The 24,143-nt window shown below is 40.9% G+C and overlaps 1 protein-coding gene across 1 annotated transcript in view; it reads right to left on the bottom strand.

Annotated features, from left to right (window-relative positions):
* LDAH (lipid droplet associated hydrolase) overlaps nt 1-18,747 on the bottom strand; it is a gene marked incomplete at both ends in the record, with an annotated part of 103,928 nt that extends 85,181 nt beyond the window's left edge. The window contains 2 exons of the mRNA XM_079532518.1: nt 9,134-9,292; nt 18,714-18,747. Of these exons, the coding sequence (XP_079388644.1) occupies nt 9,134-9,292; nt 18,714-18,747 (193 nt within the window). The remainder of the gene's footprint in view (nt 1-9,133; nt 9,293-18,713) is intronic.
* Nucleotides 18,748-24,143: the final 5,396 nt, after the last annotated feature.

Below are 24,143 nucleotides of genomic sequence, written 5' to 3' on the forward strand. Positions count from 1 at the left end.
ATTACACAGAACAGATGGAATACAGGAAAAGAGGTTTAGGAATACCAGCTGGCTTTCCAGAGCCAGTCTGAGAAGCAGCACAGCAGTCAAGTAATGCACTCAGAGCACCATGTGGCTGCCTCAAGCCCTCTGCTGTAGTCATTATAACAGCATAGAGTTCATCTTCTCTCCACAGAAAGGGCAGTGAACTCACAGCAGTTCCCTCCTGGTTAACTCACTGTCGGAAATGCCAAGCATGCAGTTCTACAGGTAATGCTCTGCTTAGGTACAGTAATCTTCAGGACAAAGTTTAATTTCACATACTGTCAATACCAGAGAATGGATCAATGCTGTTGCTCAGCTACTATGTAAAAAAGCCTTATTTTCTTATGACGGTGTATAAATAAAGGCAGTATCTGTACATACAGCAAAGAGATCCTGCTCAGCCTTTTGGATATAAACATCTACCCTCAGGACAGAATTCTAGATGCAAAATTAAGGTGTTTGGTAAGTTGACCACCTTCATTTTTGTGCCCAAATTCCCCTTTCCTTTCCATTTCCTTCCTTCAGCTGAGATCTGTCAACAGCTGCACTGTTCTGCCTGGAAAAGTGAAGGGAAGATAGGCCCAGGTAAGTATGCATGCAATTTCTTGTATCTGAAACTAGCAGAGGTAAGTGAAGATTAGAGACAAAGCATAGTGTTAGCAGAATGGAAAATGTACATCCACACAGAAAACAGCAGGTGAAGATATGTATACAAAGAAAACAAGCTATTAGTCTCAGCCTAAGATAATCAAAACTCAGCTACCCTACAAGCAGAAATCACATGCAGCTATTTTCAACATCAACAGGAGTGAAGCTACACTATGACTTCCATCTAAAATTTCCCACTGGATCTAGAAGTATTACTTAATTCAAACAATTAACATCCAAAACAAAATTTCAACATAATAAAGAGTTGAAGTATTTAATTGTGTTGGTTTCTTTAACGTCCTTGGGGTATTTAGTGCTGAACAAACAGAACATGATGTATGTCCTAGCCCAAGGATTTCATGAAACAGAAGGAGTGGAGCTGCCCAGAGTTAAACATTCTAAGAGAGGAAGCATTTGTTGTCTCACTCTATCCAGTTGTGCTTTTATTGTTAATTTATTGTTAGCTGATTGTTACTGAACGCTAACTTAGGGACTCTGGTGATAGATTAGATAAATTTTCCAAATGGGAACAAAGTTTTGTTTGGTACAAATTTGTGAGGACAGTTGAAGCATCTATTGAAAAGCAACCCAGTGGCAAGGCTGGGAACAAAAGCTCCAGCATTCCAGTCCTTATATTCGTTGCTCTAACTGGGTCTCCTTTATTTCACTCTCCATAACACAAGTTAAAGGCATTTTTATGACCCTCAACAACGAACAGAACCAATTAATCACTGCCACATGAATGGCCTCATAAAACTATTTTTTCTTGTGTGTGATGTACAAGCAGAGGAGAAACAGTGCCTACATACTTATTCAGATGATAGTGTGAAGCCTGACAGCTTATGACACTGCTGACTATTACAGCAAAAAGCTTTCAAAAATGCTATTATTTTTGCTAATCTTTGAAACAGCTCCCTCTTCTGGCATACCTCTTCCAGCAAACCTCATTTGAGAGTTAAGGCACTTACTACGCAGTATGGCTGTGAAGGCAAGAAGTGGGCAGCTTAAATTACAGTTCTTGCACGAGTGACTAATTCTAATTAAGTATTTATCTATGATTATCCATATGTTTATGTCTGCTACCATTCACACTCCTAAAAATATAACAGATAAATCAACTGAGATCCAAACCCAGACTGGGACAAGAAGCTTGGATGACCAGCCCTTGAGCTGCATTCACAGAACCATTGCCATAGGTTGGCAGGGATCTCTTGAGACCACCTGGTTCATCCTCCCATTCACACACTGTTAGCTAAATCACTTGCCTAGCATTTTGCCCAATTTGGTTTTGACCATCTCCACAGCATCTCCACCCCATCCATCAGTAGTAGAAACAGCCCTGACAGTGCCCATTCCCAGCTCCCAGTCACACAAAAAAATTCCTAGGAAATAATATTTCTTACCATGGACATTCACATTCCATCATCTTGATTAGATGTGTAGTGTTAGGCTAGTCCCCTTTAAGAACAAGGTCAGACAGACTCAAACAATCTTAAAAAAAAAAAAATAATAAAAAATCCAATCTCACTCTCATAGCCAGCTTGTTAGTGCCAAAACCACAGAGGAAAAAGGTGAGGCTAGGCAGACACGTCTCCTGTTGATGCCTTGGTAGTATTCAGTCCTAAATAAATACATAAATAAATCTCACTGCTTAATGCTGATAGAACAGGTACTTGATTTTGTTCACAGAAGTATTGCTGGAGCTTCTTCAGTGACTGTGTATGCAGCACCAGAACAGGTGCCAGAACCTAAAAGTGCCATCAGCCAAGAGGTAAAGAGTCATTTTCCCTCTTGATCTGTTTGTTTTGTTTTTTTTTTCCTCATTGCCAGCAGCAATCCCCTTCCCTCTAGTCGTATTTTCAAGACAAACAGTGACCACTACTGTGCCCTGGGGTATACTGACTGCTGACTTAAGAAGTACTTGCTGCCTGAGAGCATGGAAGAACTTTCCTAGACTGACTGAGTAATCTCCACTCCAAAACCTGATTTCACTTCACCAACAGTTCTGTCCTTTCTCTTCACTGGTTTCATCACACATTAAGTACCCAAGGTTCACATGCTGGACTCTGAATTATGTTCTGCCCAAGGCTGTCAGAGGCTGCATACCCTGCATCTAAATCAGCTGATATTGGGAGTCCTTACTATATTTCAGGCAGTTCTTGCTGAGAAATGGTTACACCAACAAATCCATTTAAACCCATGGATCTTGTTTAAATTAAAGCACACCCGAAAATCCAATTGAACTGGAGTAAACACATTTTACATGGTTTGTAGAGTCATGAAATAATTTTCATTGATGAGCAAAGCCGCAGTCACGGCGGTAGCAGTAGCTCCTTCTGCAGACCTCTGAAAAAACATTCATTGCAGTGATTGCTCAGCAGAGTGAAAGATTAACCTTACAAAAGCTGTTTTAGTGGTAGCAAAAGAGCCCACACCAATCAACCAAAGTAAGTAAAAACCCTCCACAAAATACAAAGGAATAAAGCCTCAGAGCAATACAATAAGTTCTAATATAAATTATTATTGCACACTGCTATTCAATAAACTTTTCTTAGCAAATGCTGAAAGATGATTTTTAAACACTAAATGAGAGGCGAAGACAAAGTCAGATAAAGTACTGAAAGCTTTTCAGAGTCCTTGCAGCACAGTCAAAAATAGAACTTCAAAGACTAAGAGGAAGCTTCACTTCAAGGCAGAAACCATTAGAGACTTGTCATAATCCACAAAGATTGTTCGTACTATTTTCACTACTGAAAAATAGTTAAGCAGTCTTCAAGTGACAGTGGTGACGGGGAAGTCAGTCATGCAGTTACTCCAAAGAGAAGACCAAAATCCAACCATCTGTTATGCAGAAAAACAAAAACAACGCTTGACTTGGAGGATTAGCTCAGAAGATCAAATCCTTGTACTGTAAAGTAAGCATCTGTTTAAAGCCTCTGTTTAAAGCCTGTAAGGACTTAAACACCACGAAGTCGCTGCTTGTGATGGTAAAACAATGATGATCCAATAACCCAGCAGCAATGAGATTGCAAGAAAGTAGATCAAGAAACTTGGCAAACAGAGGGAATGGCCTGCATGTGTGTCAAATAAATTCTGAGGCTTTTGTATATTAATGAATGAAATTTACGTAGTATTCTTTATCAGAAGAAAACAAATGTTATTTACATTATGCATTATCAACCATAAAGTAAGCTTTTCGAGTACAGGTCTGCAAATAACAAAGTTGCCTAGATTACATCATCATCTTTATGACCATTGCTGTCTGGAAAGAAGGTATTACAATGCACTCCAGCAATGAAATGCAAGAAGAACTTTGTGAAGACAGGTCTAACAGCAGAGTGGTTTAAAATGTGTACTGTATTTATTTGCAAAATTCAATGTTTCATAAATACATAGACCCAAATAGACACTTAAAACAGTAAGAAAAATATTCCATTACACTCTGTGGATCCTGGTTTCCAATGAACCCAAGCAACGTTAAATATTTCTGCAGTAGATTTTATACCTCATTGCTAATTTTACACTAAACAAACACTGCAAAAGGAAAAAACAGACCTTTATGACATAAGAGGAAAAAAAGTAATTCCTGTCTTTCCCCATAACGCCTACATTTCCAGAAAACCAGGGACCTGATCCTTCAACTGTATACATTTAATTTTACTCTCGTGGGCAAACTTAATTATTTTAATAGAAAAAAAATCATATTAAGAACAGTAAACAAGTACACATGTATTCTGGACTGGGGACAAGAGAACAAGTTGGGCATTTTGCACAGTAATTACTTCAATAAACACATTTTACTTACATGAGGAAAAAGGTTACAAAACAACAAAGTGCACATTAAACATTTCAACATGTCAATCATTCAAGTATACACAGACCACTGTATATAAAAGCTCTGCTCTGCTGTGGCATGAGACTGAACTCCACTGAACATCGTGCATTTTAACTGCTTCAAGCACAGTTAAATTCAATCCAAACTCAGTGGGAAATTTTCCATTGACTTCAGAGTATGAAACTGTTGTGGAGTTGGCTCTCCTGAGTTTTTTCAAGAAATAAGTCAGGGCAAAAACGAATCCTTCACATCACGGAGAAATCCAACTAACAAGAATAAGCACATAAGAGTTACTCTCAAGCATCTTGTGACAAGATTCTGTCAGAAGTTGAGGATTTCATCATTCTTCTCTTCCTCTCCCTCCAAGTCTTGTTTTGATACAGAAATCATATGCATGGATTTCGTTTAAACTGGAAAGGCATGTACCAGATGAGCTGAACACACAGAACAATGCACCACATACAGCAGGACCAGGCATGCTCAGCCACTGAACACCTGGCTGCATGCAATTCGCTTTTTGAGTGAGAGTTGCCCTTGGCTGGGTGTTTCTCTCACTGAACTGTATCAGTTTTCCCTTTCTGTCCTTCATTATTTCATTCCATAAGGAATCTGAATTAGGGATACCTGCCTTTCAAGTGTGAAAATTGCTGGACTCTAGAGGGTTCTGCATTTCATACTTCAAAAATCACGAGGAGAACGCTATCTACTCCTGTTAGGTATATGAATATGCTGCCAGATGGCCCAAGTGTCCAGATCCTTGCTTGAGCTGTGCTTTTTGTGTAGGCAGATAAATGTCCTTGAAGGCCAAAAATAAAGTATATAACAGAAAAAAAAAAAAAAAGAAAAAACCCAGTAAACATCTGATCTATGAGAAGCAAAATGGCACTACGTGATGCTAGCTCCTAGCCAGCCCCATGGCACTTGCAGCAGGGAACTTGGGTGACTGGACTGACTGCCAAATTTGGGCATCCAAAACGAAGATAACATCACTGTAGTTTTGTCTTCACTACAATGCCAAGGTAAAAGGAAATTTTTGTTTGTTCTTCCAATGAGAAGCTGTGGCATTGTAACCATAAGTGTCTTGGCAATCATCTCACAGCAATACGTGTAAAAAACAGAGTATAAACCAATTCATTCAGGGCAAATATGCCTTAAATAGCCATTTCTCTTGACCCAGTTTCTGAATTAAATATCAACCAGCAATGGCATATTACTAGATGAACTGCACACTTACAGATGAGGTACAACAGATACGACATGGCTTCTTCCCTAAAGAGAGCCAGTAAATAATGCACTTCTTTTACAGGACAGCAAAGATACCAAGAGAGGGGAAAAAAAAACCAAAACAACACACCCTTCTATTCAGAAGAACTGAAAAGCACTTAGTATCTACATTTTACTAGAAAATAAACAAAGGTAAAGAAGAGGGCAACATTGTTCCCATTGGTACTGTGCAACAATATAAGGTTTTCCTTAAAACTTCCCCATGGAGGGCGACTCCACCACCTCCCTGGGCAGCCATTCCAGTGCCTGACCACTTTCTGAGAGAAAAAATGTCTCCTCATGTCCAACCTAAACCTCCTCTGGTACAACTTGCAGCCATTCCCTCAAGTCCTGTTCGTTGCCTGGGAGAAGAGGCCAAACCCCTCCTCATCACAACCTCCCTTCAGGAAGTCATAAAGTGCAATGCAATGAGGTCTCCACTAAGCCTCCTCTTCTCCAGACTCTTCACCATTAGTTAGAAGAACCATTCAAAACTATATTGGTATCTTAGCCATAACGCTCAACATAGAATCTCTTTTGTATTAACAAACAAATTAGAAATCAATGAAAACATTCTGCCTGCTTTGATGGCTTTTTGAGTTTCCACCCTCACTGACGTTCAGGCAACACCAAGATACAATCTGGGAACTGAAACAAACTCTTTCCTGACTCATCATATTACAAAATGAACTGCAGGAGGCAGGTATGGATATGGGAGTGAAGAACAGACAGTACAGACAATCACAAGCCATTAATATAAATTTCCCTTTAAGAATTCAGTAAAGAAAGTACACAGTTATAATGGAAAGCATTAGGCATTTCAGATGTTGTGGCAATGCTGTCAAAAATCAGTTTTTAAATGCATCTCACAGTATTTGGAAGGATTTGTTTGGTTTAGTTTCTTAAAACCAGCTCCTGGATGTAGAAATCTCTTTTCTTTAGAAGAGAAGCTTTTAGCTCTTCAGTGAGGCATTATCCACAGCAACACCCAGACACAATAACTTAATCAGAAACAAAATATAGTCTGTTCAGTAGCAAAAGGAGGCCAATAGGAAATCTAAAGGAAAGTTTAAGGGAAGAGACTGGTGTGGAAATATAAATCAAGAGCAAAGCAGATATAAGTGACAAACAGGATTTCCAAGAACGGGTAGCAAGGGCTGAGCAGCATCTTGAAAAAAAACACACAATCATGATTGAAGAGGGAATTAAAATCATTGTGTGATTCTTAAACATTTAAATACTTGGCTTTCAAAACATAATATTGTTGAATGATTATTCTTGGAATTGTTTTTAGCACTTCTACGTACACGGATCCTTGCGTTCCTGAATATCAATATTTGCTACTCAAACACAACTTCAGTGTCAGCTTAAGATGTGAAGACTGAAGTCATTACATTAAAAAATACTGTTATCATCTGAAGATAAATACTTACTGTAAATCTAGCAAAATAAGCTTTATAATGAAAAAAAAAACCAAACCACCTTTGTTGCTTGTTGCTTATTTTACAATTGTTAGAAAAGAGGAGCACAATAAATGAAACAGTATCCACAACACTGCCACTCATCTTTAAGGTTCTCCTTGTGAAGAGTTCTTTGCCTTTCTGCTTTCTGAGTCAGCAAAAAGAATCCCCTCCTCTTAACAGGACATAACACATGGCACTACACAGTGACTGAGGCCAAGGGAGTAGGAGGAAAAGCTGAGGAGCTAGGTACTCTAATGGCTGGCTAGGCTACAAGAAAACAACCTCATCATCAATTATTTCTAATCTAGCCACTTTGCAGCTTCGTAGCTCTTGCTGCTGCATTATTTTTAATTGTTCACTCAGTGAAAAAACTCCCAGTTCTGTCTCCAACACAGTTCTGAAATTAAGAGCAAAAACATACACAAGCTGCTTACAAGTTTGCAGATTGCTACAGAAATGCTTTGAATATTCTTCTGATGTTTATCTCTGATCATCTAGTTAATATGAAATGCTACATCTCCATAGAAGTATACTGTGGGAAGCAAGACTCGTGTAGCCTTGCTACTCCATTTTCTTGCAGACAAGTTTTCTATGATAAACACAGAGTCTGTAAGTTCTGCACATCCTGGTGCACTTCAAGCAAAATAACTTAAAGACAAACCAAGGCTCCAGAACCTGAGGGATAAAGAAACTTACCTGTTCATTTAAGGCCTTCCAGAAACACCTTAACTGTAAGAAACCAACAATCAAAAAGCATTAACTCACACTTCATAGAATCACAGAATGGCCAGGGTTGGAAGGGACCCCAAGGATCATGAACCTCCAACCCCCCTGCCACATGCAGGGCCATTTAATACCAGACCAGGCTGCCCAGTGCCCCATCCAACCTGACCTTGAACACCTCCAGGGACGGGGCATCCACAACCTCTCTGGGCAGCCTGTTCCAGCACCTCACCACTCTCATAGTAAAAACCTTCCTCCTGACATCTTATCTAAACCTTCCCTCCTTCAACTTAAAACCATTTTCCCTCGTCCTGCTATTATCTATCCTTTCAAAGAGTCAGCTCCCATCCTATTTGTAGGCTGCCTTTAGGTACTGAAAGGCAGCAATGAGTCACTCCGCAGCCTTCTTTTCTCCAGGCTGAACAAGCCCAGCTCCCTCAGCCTGTCTTCACAACTTAAACCTCTGGAAAACTGTTTCACACATTTGGATCCAAACAGATAGATCGTTGTAATAAAAGGTACTCTGCACAGCATCTGGCTTAAAAAGCTGTTCCCATAAAGCAGCAGTGATGAACTCATTGAAGCCTTATTTCTTCTTTTCAGTTGCAGCAAGAGTTTAAACTTCATTGTGATTGTGTGAAAAGTTATGCTCCTAGTAAACTCCAGGAGGCAAAGACATAAAATCATTGTGCCCGAAGAAAGTAACAAAATATTCTGTGGTGCTTCCAAAATCTTGTAAAGACTGAAAAATGGGATCCGGTCACCATCTCACCATGAAGCAAAGAGCAGCCCACACATTGGCCCACAAACAGCAGAGTGCATTCAAACAACAGCTTGCACAAGGCTGACATCGCAACACCACTTTCACATACAATAAATAAATAGAGTGCAACTAAAATATATGATGCTGTCAGCAAACAACCACCACAGTATAAATAATTGAGACATTCTAATTTCTCAGTTTTATCTTAAACAGAAACACAAATAACTTATTGTTGAGATTACAGTTCTACAGTACTAATTCAATTCCAACAAAGAAATTTCACCATTCCAATACCACTGATTTTTAGCCACTTGTGTGCCAGATTTATCCAAGAACATTTCTGATACTGAAATTGAGCATGCCTATTCCAATTCATCACATTTCCAAACTTAAAATGAACAAAAAGACACTTACCAGGAATAATCATGAACAACAGCCTGGGTAGATTTTTACTTTCATCCTTTGAGAGGTCTTTCCAGGGCCCACATTTTAAAACATGGGTAGCAGCTCCGCAACAGTAGATAAATTCTTCATGCAATGGTACTGGCTCTTCTGACACTGATCTCATGTTTGCTGTTAGACAGAACAAGACACTGTTATAACAAATTGGCAAATACTTACATATCTGGCTCTTTGCTATCATAACTTTCCATATTCCTGTAGAATAACTGGGAAAAAAACCAAGAAACTATAGATTAAGAACAAGAAACCTAGATTAACACAGCACTGATGTGGGTATCTATCTGAAAGCCAACTCCTATTACAGAATACAGTGACCTACGTTGCAGCACATGGACTGACTCCCAAACAGCTATGAGACACATACTTTTCTACCTTAGGATGAAGCAAGCGATCCTCTACTCAGCAAAGCCTATTGTGAGACCTTGAACACATCTGACATACTCAAAGGCACTTACAAACAGATCTGTACACTCAGGTGTTTTACTACGGATCAGGACTCCATCTACTGCCATTGCATTGGGTGAGAATACTCAGAGCAGTAGTAGATGGCTGCTGCCACACAGCTAGGACTCTTCAACGTTCATCCTTATTTCAGTTGACTCCAATGTAAAACACTAAAAGCAAAAAATAACCTTCCTTTGCATGCACAATTCTTCATTACTTATGCAGTTGTTCTCATAACATACTAATCACTCTATCCTACAGTGTTACTTAGGCTTGTAATTACTTGGATTTGAAAGATCGCTTGGTAACAACATTTACAATCTGCATTTAAATAGCATTTGATGAAAGGAACTTGTCCTAGCACTGCATAACATAACCAGAGTAAGCTGTTTAAAATTTCACCTATAAATTGCCCAGTCACAAGACAGGACAAACAGGCTGCTGCCTCTTCTGAAGAATGCTACGCAAGGGAGAGGGACAGTGGTAATCCCAAGGACAACAATAAGCCCCAGAGAGCAGTGCTGGAACCAAAGTAAAGGAGAAGGGTACAGCAAAGCAGAGTTGATATATGCAACTTCACAAAAGTATGTAAAATATACCCCAGGGTGTCCAGGAAGCTGGCATGATTACCACAAGTCTACTCTCTATCCTTTTTGCTACTGACTGAAGAAGTGCTCAAAACTTACAAGAAGGCAACCATCATGCACTTGCTCAAGACAGAGGATGCAGGGAGCTACAGGTCAGTCAGCCTCCCCTCAGATCTCACCGAGCCACCAAGGAAAATCCTCCCAAAGTTGTAAGCACATAAACATGACTGAGAGCATACGAAAAGGATTTCGCATAATCTGTCCAAATAACTTCATTACCTTCTACAAAGAGACAAATTACTCAATGGCTGATGGAAGAAATCTTGATGTTGCTTAGCGTACCTTGAGCAAGACTGCCTCCCACAATATTCTTCTGATCAGAGTAGCAAGATGGAGATTAGGCAAGCAGACTATAAGGTACTGTTGGGGGGAAAAATAACACAAAGCTAAACAAAAAGAACACAACAAAGAAAAAAAAACTTAGCAGCAATGTCCCTCAGGAATCAATATTGAGTCAATACTGTTCAACGTCTTCATTAAGCACCTGGATAATGTGCTATGAAGCACATATCAGCAGGTTTGTGCATGATATCAGTCTGGAAGGCAGAGCAACAATCACTTGGAAGGGACCCACAAGGATCAAGTCCAATGCCAAGCTCCACACAGAACCACCCGAAATTCAAACCCTATGCCTGAGAGCGTTGTCCAACTGCTCCTTGAACTCCAGCAGTTTGGGGCTGTAACCACTGCCCTGTGGAGCCTGGGCCAAGGTACAACCACCCTCTGGTGAAGAACCTTTACCTAATACCCACCTGCCATTCCCTTGAGTCCTATCACTGTCATCACAGAGATCAGTGCATGCCCTGTGCTCCCCTCATGACGCTGTGTGCTGAACAAAACAAGAGACTACTTTGCCTCTAGACAGTGTTGCTCTCCAAATGGACGTTGGCCTGACAGAAACCACATGAAATCCAATGGCAAACAAAGTCCTACATCTACAGTTCAATACTGCAATATGGCAGTACAGGCTGGGTGCACACAAGAGTAGCTTTGCAGGAAAAGCAAGAGGACAACAAGCTGAGCATGAGTCAGCAGCGCAGCCTTGGGAAAACGAAGGCCAAGTGTATAAATGCTGCAATAGCAAGAGTAGCCACCTGGTTGATGGACATGATTATTTTTCTTCAAGTGCTGAAGAGAATGCATCTGGAGTACTGTGTCCAGTTTTGGATTCCTCACTACAAACCAGACATTAACAGACTGGAGAAAGTCAATCAGATGACAAGATGATAGGGATGCTGAGGCACACGGTGGATGTCCAAAGGACAAGGATTAACAGTTAAAAGTTGTACTTTCCTATGAAGCCAAAAAGAGGTTAAGTTGTAATCCAGTATCAGCCTAGCCCTACTTGAGAGGTACCTACAAAGACAGCCCTGCCAAACTTCTCTTTGCAATGACAGATGGTAAGCCAAGAAACAGCAGTCACAAGTTGTGCCTCCAGAGATGCACATTATGAAAAACTTAATCGCTAAGAAAGCAGCGGATGACAATTCTGAGAGACAGTGGAATCTCTATTGCTGGAAGTTTTTCAGACACAGCTGGATAAAAGAATATTTTTGTATTATTCTAGCAAAGGTAGCAGAGAGCTTCATGAATAGGTGACAGTAATAAATTATACAGATCAGAGAAAAGGTCTCTGAACTAGGTCAGCCCCCTAAAAAACAAAGGGAATGGAAACAGATGCATTCCATTGATTGACTCTACAAATTTTATTATTATTATTTTTAATAAACACCATCCTAATTGGTGAGTTTTGTGACTGAATTCAGTATCAAAGTGCAAAAGACTAACTAGAAAGGTAGTGAGATTGCTCTTGCTGACTGCTAGAAACAAAAGCTCTGACAATTTCTGCAGCATTATCCCCAGAACAGAATAACCCAGACCTGCCACAAGCTCTTTGATTTGCAGACAGGAATACGCTCACAGCTAAGAGCTGGCAGCAAAAGGAACAGACATACTGCGTGATAGGAAACCTGCAATGATGAATGGGGGCTGGAATGAGGATGCCCAGATCTCATCAAGGATCACTTTGGACAAACTACAGCCAAACAGTGTCAGATTTTTTTATGGAAAAATTAAAAGTGGTCAAAGACTTTGTAAGCTGATGCGATATCGGTCACAAATCTTGACTTGTTTTATGTAAGGAAATCAGCAGAAGTCAGTGGCAGATGAAACTGAAATATTTTTGCATTTTATATTACTGTATAATTCTGTTAGCTGTATGACAGAATTGCCATGCTAGCCTCTTTCACGCTGAAGAAAGAATTCATTTTAAAAGGTCCAGATTTTAGGGATTCAAAACAGGAATACATGCCTCTGTTGAGTGCTGCAAACAGAAATGGGGACCTACGGCTGTAAATGTCTACCAGTGATTAAAATAATGAACAGAGCAACCTCAACAGAAAAACCTCTTGCCTTCATTCACCATCAAATTTGTTCCAAAAAGACTGCACCAATATGAATAGTTTCAGAGAGTTCTGGAGGTATGAAGTTAAGAAATCACAAAACGCTGCTAGAACCCACAATGATACATATCTACATTGTTCTGGTACAAAATTATTTTATGAAGACAGCAGTGAAAAACCCTGGAGAAATGGATTAGGGAAGCTCACCTTAACACTGACCACTCATTAGATCACACAGAGAGTACTGGTTTAAACAGAGTTCATCACATACTTAGCACAACATAAAAGAAATCAAATGGAGTTTTTGTTAAGTAACATAAATGATGAACTGTAATAAAACTGCTACTGCACTCTTTGTGTTGATTTTCAACAGCATAAAACGGAAGTCTTTCATTTGCTAAGACTGCAAGGCACAATGACAACTTCTAAGAAAACAGTCACAGCTGAAAGCATCAACTACTGGCCTACTGCACTCAACAGAATAGACAAGGGAAACCAACTTTTCATTGTAGTTCTGGCAATAACACGCTAGTTTTTATTTTTGGTCTCTCTTCCCCTTCGGCAAGGATCTCAGTTTCTTTTTGTGCTGAATCTCCTTCACAAAGGCCTTGAATCAGAATAATTTGGGTGGAAAGGGGCCTTACAGACCATCCAGTTCCACCCTCCTGCCATAGGCAGAGACACCTCCCACTAGATCAGGTTGCCCAGAGTCCCTATCCAACCTGTCCTTGAACACTCCCCAGGGATGGAGCATCCCCAGCTTCTCTGGGCAGCCTGTGCCACTGTCTCACCACTCTCTGAGTAAAGAACTTATTCCTAATGGCTAATCTAAATTTCCCCTCTTTTTGTTTAAAACTATTATTCCTTGACCTATCGTTACAATCCCCAATTCAGTCCCACACCCCAGCTTTTGTCTAGACCCCTTTTAGGTATTGAAAGACTGTTGTAAGGTCTTCCCAGAGCCTTTGCCAGGCTGGAGGCCCCCAGGTCTCAGCCTGCCTTCGAAGGAGAGATGCTCCAGCCCTCTGACCATCCTTCTGACACTCCAGAAAACCTGCTCCAACAGCTCTAAATCGTTCTTTCTGGGGCATCAGACCTGGATGTACTACTCCATATGGAGCCTCACATGGGCAGAGCACAGAGGGACAATCACCTTCCTCACCCAGCTGGTCACACTGCTGTGATACAGCTCAGGATACCACCGGCTTTCTGGGCTCTAAGTGCACATTGCCAGCTAACGTTCATTTTTTTGCCCATCAACACCTCCAGTCCTTCCCTGCAGGGCTGCTCTCGGTCCACAACTGAAAGCCCATTATATTTGCCTGGAGCTCAAATAGATAAAGCCATGCCCTTACTAGGTAGGCCAACAGTCCCCCCATTTAGCATTGTAACTTGCTGAAGTTAGAGGTAGGAATGTTACATTTCATGAACAAAGCTGTAAGAATCCATTCCATTCATATTTGAAAAGAAACACTATGGAATTCAAATTTCAGCACACGTCACTACCTAAAACAAGGCATGTTTAAAATGCAACAAGTATGTTAATTACGTTGGAGAAGAGATGATATGGGCCTGCACAGGTAACTGAGTCAGCAAAAGAGGAATGCAGCACACACTGCAAAAGAAATAAAGAGAAAATTAAGGGCATGTGCATAAAAAGAAATCTAAAAGGAGGATCGTGAGGGAAGGAGAGACCACAGGCACATGTCGGAATCACAGAATCCTAGAATCACTAAGGTTGGAAAAAGCCTCTAAGATCATCCAGTCCACCTGTCCACCTATCACCAATATCTCCCACTAAGCCATGTCCCTCATTACAACATCTAAATGAATCTTCCCTGCTGCAAAGTCAGGCCACTCCCTCTAGTCCTATCACTCGTTACGTGGGAGAAGAGGCCAACCCTCACTACACCACTACTTCCCTTCAGGGAGTTGTAGAGTTCTAAGTTCTCATTTCTTATCCTAATTCAAACATCCCACACAAGCCACATTTCTATTGGATTGTCGCTTAAGTCATATACGTAGCCTGGACAACAGTCAACAGCAACAAAGAAATAAGCACAAATTTAAAGTAATGGTAATCTATTCATTCCTTTAAACCAGAGCACCCAAAAATTATGATTTTGAAGAAACTTCCATCTTTCAGCAGCATTAACAACAAGCAATAAAAAAAAAAAAAAAAAAAAAAAGGTATCTGCCACTTCATCTAATGTCAAAATAACTCCTTTTTCACCTATTAGATTCAAGGAGGTCTACACATTCTTTGTTCTTGTTAAGCAGGCAGAGCTCAAAGAGCATAATGAATACAAGTTGACAACAAAGAAAAAAAAAAAACAAGAAAAACAGAACAACCCTACACCATTCAATTATCACCAGGCTGTCCTTCACTTGGCTTCCCCTACCTGTACTGTACTTCCCCCTGTATTGTTAAGCATGCATCTTTTTATATACAGTAAAAAGGAACAGATACTCCTTTTTACTATGTTACTTTATGTTTCTTCCATATTTTTGCCTTATCTGTTCTAACACAAGCTTGAATTCAAAACACGTTTTTCTATTTCTCATTTTATTCTTTCAAATTACATGCCTTCGCATCAATGCTTCACTCACCTTCATTTCCAGCATCTAGCTACTGCTGCTTTTCTTGTTTTCCAGCAAGAACAAAGTCGTCAAAATACTGCTTACCTACAGCAGGCCAACTTACTGTTCTCTGAGCACCATTCTACAATTACCTCTCTACTTGTGTTTACTGCTTACCACCTCCTGCCTATCTTCTGCAGCACTTCCCAATTCATTTATTAACCTAAACAGGCTCTAAAGGCACCATGAGGCATGACAATAAACTGGCCTTACGCAGCTCTGAGCAAAAGACAACAAAAATAAAGCAGAAGAATCAATGAACATGACATATAAACAAAGAAAAATATCAAACAGCGTTATTTCTCTTCCTGAGTCACTGCAATAACACACTGTGATCATCTGCACTAACCTTAGTCTTAGAATCCACATTCTCCCTAGCAAAGAGCAGTGGTGAGGTTCATCATCCTAACGAGGTGGATGGAACAGCAGCTGAGCAGTCAGGCTAGAGGGAAGTACTACAGCAGCTGAAAAGCTTCTCCATGCATCTGTGCTCTGACAGACTGACAATTCTAGAAACAAGAGATTTTGCCATATTGGAAGCAGTGCTAGCTTGTTCCATAAAACAAGCACAATCACTCAATTACTCTATTTTGCACAAGAACCCAGCTCACCACAATATCCCTGTCAAACCTTGGGAACACAACCAAGTGCAAACACACAAGCATATGAAGCACATGTTCATCAAAGGTGGAAATAACAACCCAGTGAACACCTAACAATTTTATTTCCAATTAGTGCTCCAATTTATTTTGAAAGGTAAAATTTGATTGTGTAGATTTCCATAATGCATTCCTATCAGTATACTTGAAGAAAATAGAAGATATAAAGAAAATTCAAGTAGATTAAACATCTAAATAAAGGAAAGGGGAACATCAGCTGTAAACAGAAGCATGAGATGAGACAGAAAAGGAAAAGAACAGCATGGCTAACAGCAGTAGCAGAAAGTAGCAGAATTTAGGAAGGAAGAAAGGAATCCTGCCATGCCTATATTTGCAGCATGTCTGGTTAGACATTGCTCTGGCACATCAATATTACCTGATAAATCAAAACAAGGCACTTACACAACGCACAGCCTCATCAGGCAGTTGTGAAGATCCACCTAGGTAAACAAATAGTTTTCTCATTCATTGCACTCATCTGCTGTGTAGTTGGGGTGGCTTTTCAGTGGAATCCCAGGTTTGCTATAAGCTTAAGATTCAGTTTAATTCAGACCTTTCACGTTACACATTTGCTCTCTATTATGAATATTCTTTTATTTAGAATGACTTCCTCCCATGTAACCTGTTTCTAAATCTTACTGCACATCTAAATACCATCAAAACGTGCACTCGAACCAAATTTAGTCAAAAGTTTCAACGAAAATCCAAAGTCTTACACAGTGGTTTAAGAGCAGAAAAGACAGTTAAGTCACCACTAACAACATGCCTAAATTTAATAACCAAATACTGTCTTTTATACCTTGCTTGTCTGTTTTCTGTGCAAGTATGTGCAAAACACTGCTAAAACTTACACATCAAAATTCACTCCTAATAATTGGCAAATATAACCTTGACATTATTTGAAACTCAAGACCTCCTCTGTTTCCAGCTAAGGTGCCAACATTATAATAAATCAGAATAATAGAAAAAAAACATTGCTTAAAAAAAAACAAAAAACACAAAGCTGTCTACCAAAAAAAAAAAAAATGTGAGTCATGTCAACTTTACTGATAAACTCTTTGGCTTGGCAGTCATGATGGAATTGATTTTTTTTTTTTTTTAATTAAATGATTAGCAATACACAACTTACTGTAATTGTAAATTATATGAAGGAAATGAACAGGTAATAACTCATCATTACCTTTTGGAATTTAAGGAGGAGTAAATATCAAATTAAGAATACAAAATAAGCAGAAAGGAAATTGAAAATGAATGGAATTGCCTCTTTAATTAGTTTGGCATTTGAGCCACAGAACTCGATGCCGAGAACACCAGGGCTTCACATGGGTACAAGGTAAGAATGAGTTCATGGAGAAATTCTCAGAGGAAATTTAGGTCTTTAGTGCACCTGTGCTTTAAAGTTCCTGAGCTGTAGGTTGTTGCAGGCTGTGTAAATACTTACAAGGCGGAGCCAGGTAAAGAAGGATATGCTCAGCTTTCACATCCATCTGTCTGGGGTATTGCCAAAGGCTCTTGAGAGATCACTGATTTCATATGCTTTTACGTAACCTTTGTAGAAATTCCATAATGGAAAACATTAATTGTTAATGCCAGGACTTATCCAGACCTGCAAATGTGTGGCAGCCTCCTTCATGAGCATCTTAAGCAAGCTCCATGAGAAGACAGGGAACTATCACAATCCTAAGGTTTGAAGGCCTCTAGGACACTCACAATCGTAACCAGATGCTGCAAGAAGACCGTGCAAATGGACTTTCAGACCTTAATTGTGTATCACAAAGTCCCAGAAGGCCTGCAGCATACCACATCTCAGTGACTGAGGAGCTGCAGCACCTGAGAGGTACAACTATCCTGAAGATACAACGTCAATACTGTCCTTTTGTTGCAGAAAAAGGAAATGCTTCATCACCTTTGCAAGCACAGCAAACAGGTTAAGAGAAGGAAAGCTTTCAACAACTATCATGCCTCCATACTGCTTCCTCATTACCTCCATTTTCTCTCTGCACCCATTTCCACGCCATCAGCTCCATTGCTCCCTGGCCCTGATGCTCCCCACCTGCCTGGCACTGGCACATTGCCACTGCAGCATCAGCCTTTGAGGTGTCACCTGGAGCCCAGGGTGATGCTCTGGGGCCACCCAGACTGACTGACTGATTCCTGGAGCAGGGCGTGGGGCTCCGCTCCTCCCAACCACCTGAACTATTCTAATAAAAAACCAACATTTCACCTTCAGCATCTCATCCTGCTTTTCACTTTTAGGTACGTATAATTGTATTGTTCTCATTCACTGGCCATTCTGTCCCTTAATAACCTGCTGCTTAGATAACGAGCATCACTCACAGCTGCAAGTCCACAGAAACACACACTGAGACACTAAGCCCTGCAAGCAGCGTTACTGCAACTATTTTCTGGAAAGAAAAAGAAAGCAAGCTCAGGATTTGCTTCTCGAAGCTCCATCGTGAGCTAAAGGGAAAACACAAAATAAAGGCAGCACAGGGATGCGTTATCGCTAACCAGCGCTATTGGGTGGAACGCGTTTGCAGGACAGGGCTTGGCCCCAGCGTTACGTAAGGCGGGTGGTCCTCCCGGCCCCGCCAGGCAGCAGGGCAGCAGGAGGGATGAGGGCTCCCGCCCCTCCGTTACCGAGGCCGCCGCACAGCCCCAGGGCACGGGCGGGCAGCTCGGCGACCGCCCCCGCCCTAAACGAGAGCGGGCAGGGAAGGGAGGGGAGAGAGGCACGTACCTTCCCCTTTCGCCGGCTCCGCGACACCCAGCATAGCGGCGGCGAGCTGACGGCCCGACGTGTGCTTCAGCCGGGCGGAAAAGGGCAGCCGGGCGGCAGCGGGAGCAGCGAGCGGAGGGCGGCGGAGCCGCTCCTTCCGCCTTGGGCCGCGCGGGGTGGGCTGAGGGCGGCTCGGCTCCGCCCGGCCGTGGGGCTGCCCGCCTCCTCACAGCGCTCCGCCCCGCCGCGCACGGCTCTCAGCCGCGACATGCGGCCGTGTTTAGAAAGAGCGAGATGAAGCCGTGTGCTTGAGGCGAGGGGGAGGGAAGGGGCAGGCAAAGCCTGGGTGCGCCCTTCGGTGTGGTACATCTTGCATCTACACCAGGAGTGCGGATAACGGCGTGAGCCTGGCTGCCCAGAATGTTAAAATGCATTAAAGCAGATTGAAAATACGAGATACTGGGCATCAACTTGCAAAAGAAGCTTAAAAAGTAGCAATAAATCTGTTCTCAGAGTACAAGAGTGCTGTCTCATTCCATCCCGTGAGGTGTGAATGGGGTTCAGGGCAGGTGAGGCCCTGAAGGAAGGAATGGAATCCCTTAGAAGGTTGGAAGGGGCCTCTGGAGATCATAGAATCATAGAATCGCTCAGGCTGGAAAACACCTTAAAGATCATTGAGTCCAACTGCAATCTAACCATACTACCTGAACTCCAACAACCCTCTGCTAAACCATGTCCCTGAGCACCGCATCCAGATGGTTTTTAAACACATCCATGGATGGTGACTCAACCACCTCCTGTGGAGCCTATTCCAGTGCTTAACAACCCTTTCTGTAAAGAAGTTTTTCCTGATACCCAACGTAGACTTATCCTGGTGCAAGTCAAGGCCATTTCCCCTCATCCTGTCACCTGTCACCAGTGAGAAGATCCCCAAGTCCAGCCCGCTGCTCAGGCAGGCTGCCTGCAGCAGGTTGCACATGTAGGTACCCAAATGGGTCTTCAGACTTCACAACCTCCCCAGGCAGTCTGTGCCAGGGCTCCATCACTTTGACAATAAAGAAGTTCTTCTGAATGTTCCTTTGGAACTTCTGCGTTCCGGTTTGTGCTCTTTACTCCTTGTTCCATCGCTGCACACTACCAAAAAGAGCCAGACCCCAACAATTTGACTCCCGGGCTTTAGATATTTATAAGCATTGATATGATCTCCTGCCCATCTTCTTCAGACTGAATAGTTCCAGGATCTCAGCCTTTCCTCGCATGGAACTACTCCAGGCCCATAGTCATCTTTGTGGCTGTCTACTAGGCATGTTTATCTAAGAGGACCAGAGGGAGATCTTAATGCTATTTTCTTTTTTTTTTCTCCTTGAGATATATGTTGGAAGAGCTGTTTCAGATGGAAGCTGTGGTAGAGAGAAGGTAAAAAAAAATCCATTGGATAATATCTAAATGGTTCCAAGAGGAATCTGGGCAATTGCAAACTAGTGAGGCTAATTCCTATGTTGAATGAACTGATAAAAACAGAGGCAAGAATGAGTGGAACAGAGATAAATCTGTTGCACCAGAGAAAAGTCAGCAGTATTTTTAATGGCCGTACATGACTTGCTCCAAAAGTAATGCCTCCTATTTATTTCCAAGGAAACTGCAACAGATAAAATAGCACAGTAACACTATTTGATAACACTGCAGAGCAAATTCTCTGCTACAAAAAACTGTTTTTCAATGTAGTCACCACCATTAGCTGTGCATTTTCCCCAGTCATGAACAAGAGCTGCATACCACGCTAAAAAAAGTCTACACAAGCAGAGGTGACCCACTGTTGCTGTCACCACTGCTGAAATGCTCCACCCACCACCTCACTGTGCTCACAGCCATTGTTTGGTTCTCTAGAAATGTTCAGCAAATGTCAGTGAATGTCAGTAGGTGCCTTTTTTTCCTCATGGAAAAACTGAGTGAAACCTTCACTTCATATGTGCTTCCATGTCATACTCCGTGCTGTCAGACTGCTCCTCTGCTGCTATCTGTCATACAGCAACAACACATAATGGGATATTTTGGGAAGGTTCAGCCTCTGCTGCCATACAACCAACAGCTGCCTCTGATTGGCATTACTTTCAGAGCAGCCTTTGAACATCTCATTTCATGAATCCCTGGTGTTCTTTAGAGTATGAACACATCTGGACAAGGAAGAACATGGAAAACCCAAACAACGTTTTGAGAGGAGCCTTCATTGAAGGCTCGTAGAAGGCCAAGCTGTCATGGGATAGAAGTTACAACCTTCAGAGAGATAAACTCCAGCCAGAAAGGTAGGATTAATTAACCATTTTTTCAAATGGGGTGGCATAGCAGGTAAGGTTGTACATTTGTTCTAAAATAAGTCCTGTTCAACATATCAAGAAAACTCCAGAAAAGGAGGTGAAGAGCAGAGCAGTAAAATTTGTTGTACGTACTGAATTACTGTACTTAGTAAAAATTATGTAACACTGCATAAAGACCTCTGAATTCTAACTGGTGGAGCAGTAAAATGATACATACATGCTGATGCATGAGATTGAAGTCCAAGAGTAGGCTCTAAATGAATGGTTGCTGTTCCTGAGCAACCTGGGTGTCACGACAGGTACTCGGTGAAATCTCAGAGCCATGTGCTCCATTGTGGTCAAAATTGAGTGAGATTTATTAACCATCAGGAAATGGGCCCCGTAATTCCATAAGCAGTTACGATGCATTCATCTCTTGCATGTGGTCTGCAGTTCTAGCGCTCCCATCCCTCAGAAAGGTTATAAAACACTACAGAAACTATGGATGTGACAATGCTTTTCAGACATGTGAAATTTTTCTGTATATGGAGCACTAAAAGAAACAGATGTCTGAAGATAAGCCAACGAGTACAGGAGGTAGGAGAAATGATGCCTGAAGCTAGTATGTGTGAAACTGAATGCACAGTGATTCCTTATTGCCTCTCTGTTGCAGAATTTATGGGTAGCAAGCTAAGCTAAGCCATAAGAAGCAGTGTCCAAACAAAAATATTGTAATGTATTCTTAGCTTCATTGGAAAAATCACAGTTTCCAAAAGTTTATAGGAGTTTGCAAAAAGGTGAGGCAGATTTGTTGAAGGGAAATGCACCGGGGGCTGTTGAGCTTTTAAAGCTGAAGAGTCCAGAGTCTTTAGTCTTCTGGAGGTAAGGGAGTCCCAGTGCTCTTCCCTTAACATCAGTTGGTAGATGCTGTCAAAGACAGTCAGGGCTTTTAACTTGATCTAATAAAGTTTTCGTATTCCTGTTTACAACCAGCATTACTTTTTCTGAAATCCTCATCAAGCCCTGCAGGTCATTTCTCATTTTAGGACTCAGATTGTGTAATACATGATTAAATGATCCAAAGGCCATCCAGATGCTTGAGATATTGTTGTTCAGAGTACATTTTGTTAAAGTGCTTATTGAACTTGATTGTCAGCAGCAAGTAAGTTCATGGGTGTGTGTGTTACAATGGTTACATTTTATCTGAGCTGGAATTGATAACTTCCTGCAGCCAAGTTCCAGGTGAGTGCTTTGCTTCACGTGGTAAAAAAGCAAGGTGACATTTGGCCTGGTCTGTTTTGTATGGACTATATGTTATGGACTTATTGCTGGCCATGATGAGGATAGATGGCAGAAAGCAGGAGGATGGCAATCGAGTCATCACTGGCAGCATGATCATGCCAAGTGGTAAATTGTGGACATTATTTGCACAGGAAAAGTATAAGCCAAGTTTTTATGTGAAATTTGGTATACAGTTTTTACAGTGCATGTTCTCAGTGACTTTTAATTTATTAAGTGAGACCATAAGGTTGCTTATTAGCATAAATTTTCATGATGGTTTCCCAGGAGGAATTGAATGCATGAACAACTCTTTCACTCTGCTTGAATTGCAGAGGAGTGGCTTAAAGCATTCTCACCTGTATTTTGTTCAAATAAGGTTCTGTGATAGGCTTGCATTGCTTAAGACATTGCTAATATACATGATTATCCTTAGTGTTAATAATGATTATAGTAGTTCAGTATAAGATAACTGTTCTTTGATGTGCTTTCTGACATATTTGTAATGTGTTCTTTTTGAATTAACAAATACATATAATACATGAACATTGTGCATTACAGACTTGTAGTTGGTTTGGGTGTTTTAACAGGTAGTGAACAACAGAAGTAGAGGTTAATCGAAACAGTATCTGCTGAAGAATCAGTAATCTAATGGTGAAGAAAGAAACAAAGCAGGTGGAGTGGCTGTTTGGGGGGCAGCATGTTTTGTTAGCTCATCATCTTGACTCATCACTGACCTAGTCATGATGTAGTCATCTGTGGCATTAGACAGTAATTACTTTCATGATTGTATTGATTTTCAAATGTTCTTCACATAAGGAGAAAAATTTCTTAACACCTTAAGGGCATCTCCAGTTGATGAACTTACTTCTTAAGCCAAATTTCTGTCTGTGCTATAGGAATGGAAGGTTTGCTGTCTGCGGTGTTCAAACATCATTTGATATGGAGAAGCATTTTCAGATCACAAATCGTTCTCTATGTCTACAGGTATAATTTCTAACTAAAGGAGGAAAGTGGTACAGTATGCATGAATACATGATTTATCTGGTAAATTATCAGTAAATATGAAAAAAAAAAATCTTTTTTAGTATTTGTCAAAGAATATAAATGCAGTTACTCTCTGGGTGTTCAATTCTTCTCTGGTGATTTGAGTGCAACGAAAAGGCATTTCTGGTCTCTGTTACTCCTCCTTAATGCACACACAGAAGGGAATATAGAAAATTCAGGTGATAAGAGAGAAAGGTAATTTCGTAAGAGTGACTTACATTCAAGATACAAGAATTTACAGGTAAAGCTTTAGTCTTCTTGCTGTTAAAGCACAGTGTTTCTGAACAGCTTACCAACAACTTTGTTAAGTAGAATCTGTCACAGGGCACTGATATACTTCTGTCTGAAGTAGTCCATATGTCCACAGTGTTGCAAATATTTAAATTAACTTATCAATTAATTTATTAAATTAAACTATCAATACGGGGAAAAATGGCTTCTGCACAACTTCAGGTCCCACTTTTTTCAACTTTTTTTCCAATTTTTATTTATATGCAATCTTCTCTTCTCTTCTCTTCTCTTCTCTTCTCTTTCTTCTCTTCTCTTCTCTTCTCTTCTCTTCTCTTCTCTTCTCTTCTCTTCTCTTCTCTTCTCTTCTCTTCTCTTCTCTTCTCTTCTCTTCTCTTCTCTTCTCTTCTCTTCTCTTCTCTTCTCTTCTCTCTCTTCTCTTCTCTTCTCTTCTCTTCTCTTCTCTCTCTTTTCTCTTCTCTTCTCTTCTCTTCTCTTATTGTATTTCCTATTCTGTGAAAACACCACACTAGCAAAATGCAGAAATCTGACCGTATAAGTAGAGCAAACAGTAGGCAGCAACATTGGATCCCCAATAGATTTT

Source organism: Tetrao urogallus, assembly GCF_951394365.1.
Source record: "Tetrao urogallus genome assembly, chromosome: 2".
Classification (NCBI taxonomy): Eukaryota; Metazoa; Chordata; class Aves; order Galliformes; family Phasianidae; genus Tetrao; species Tetrao urogallus.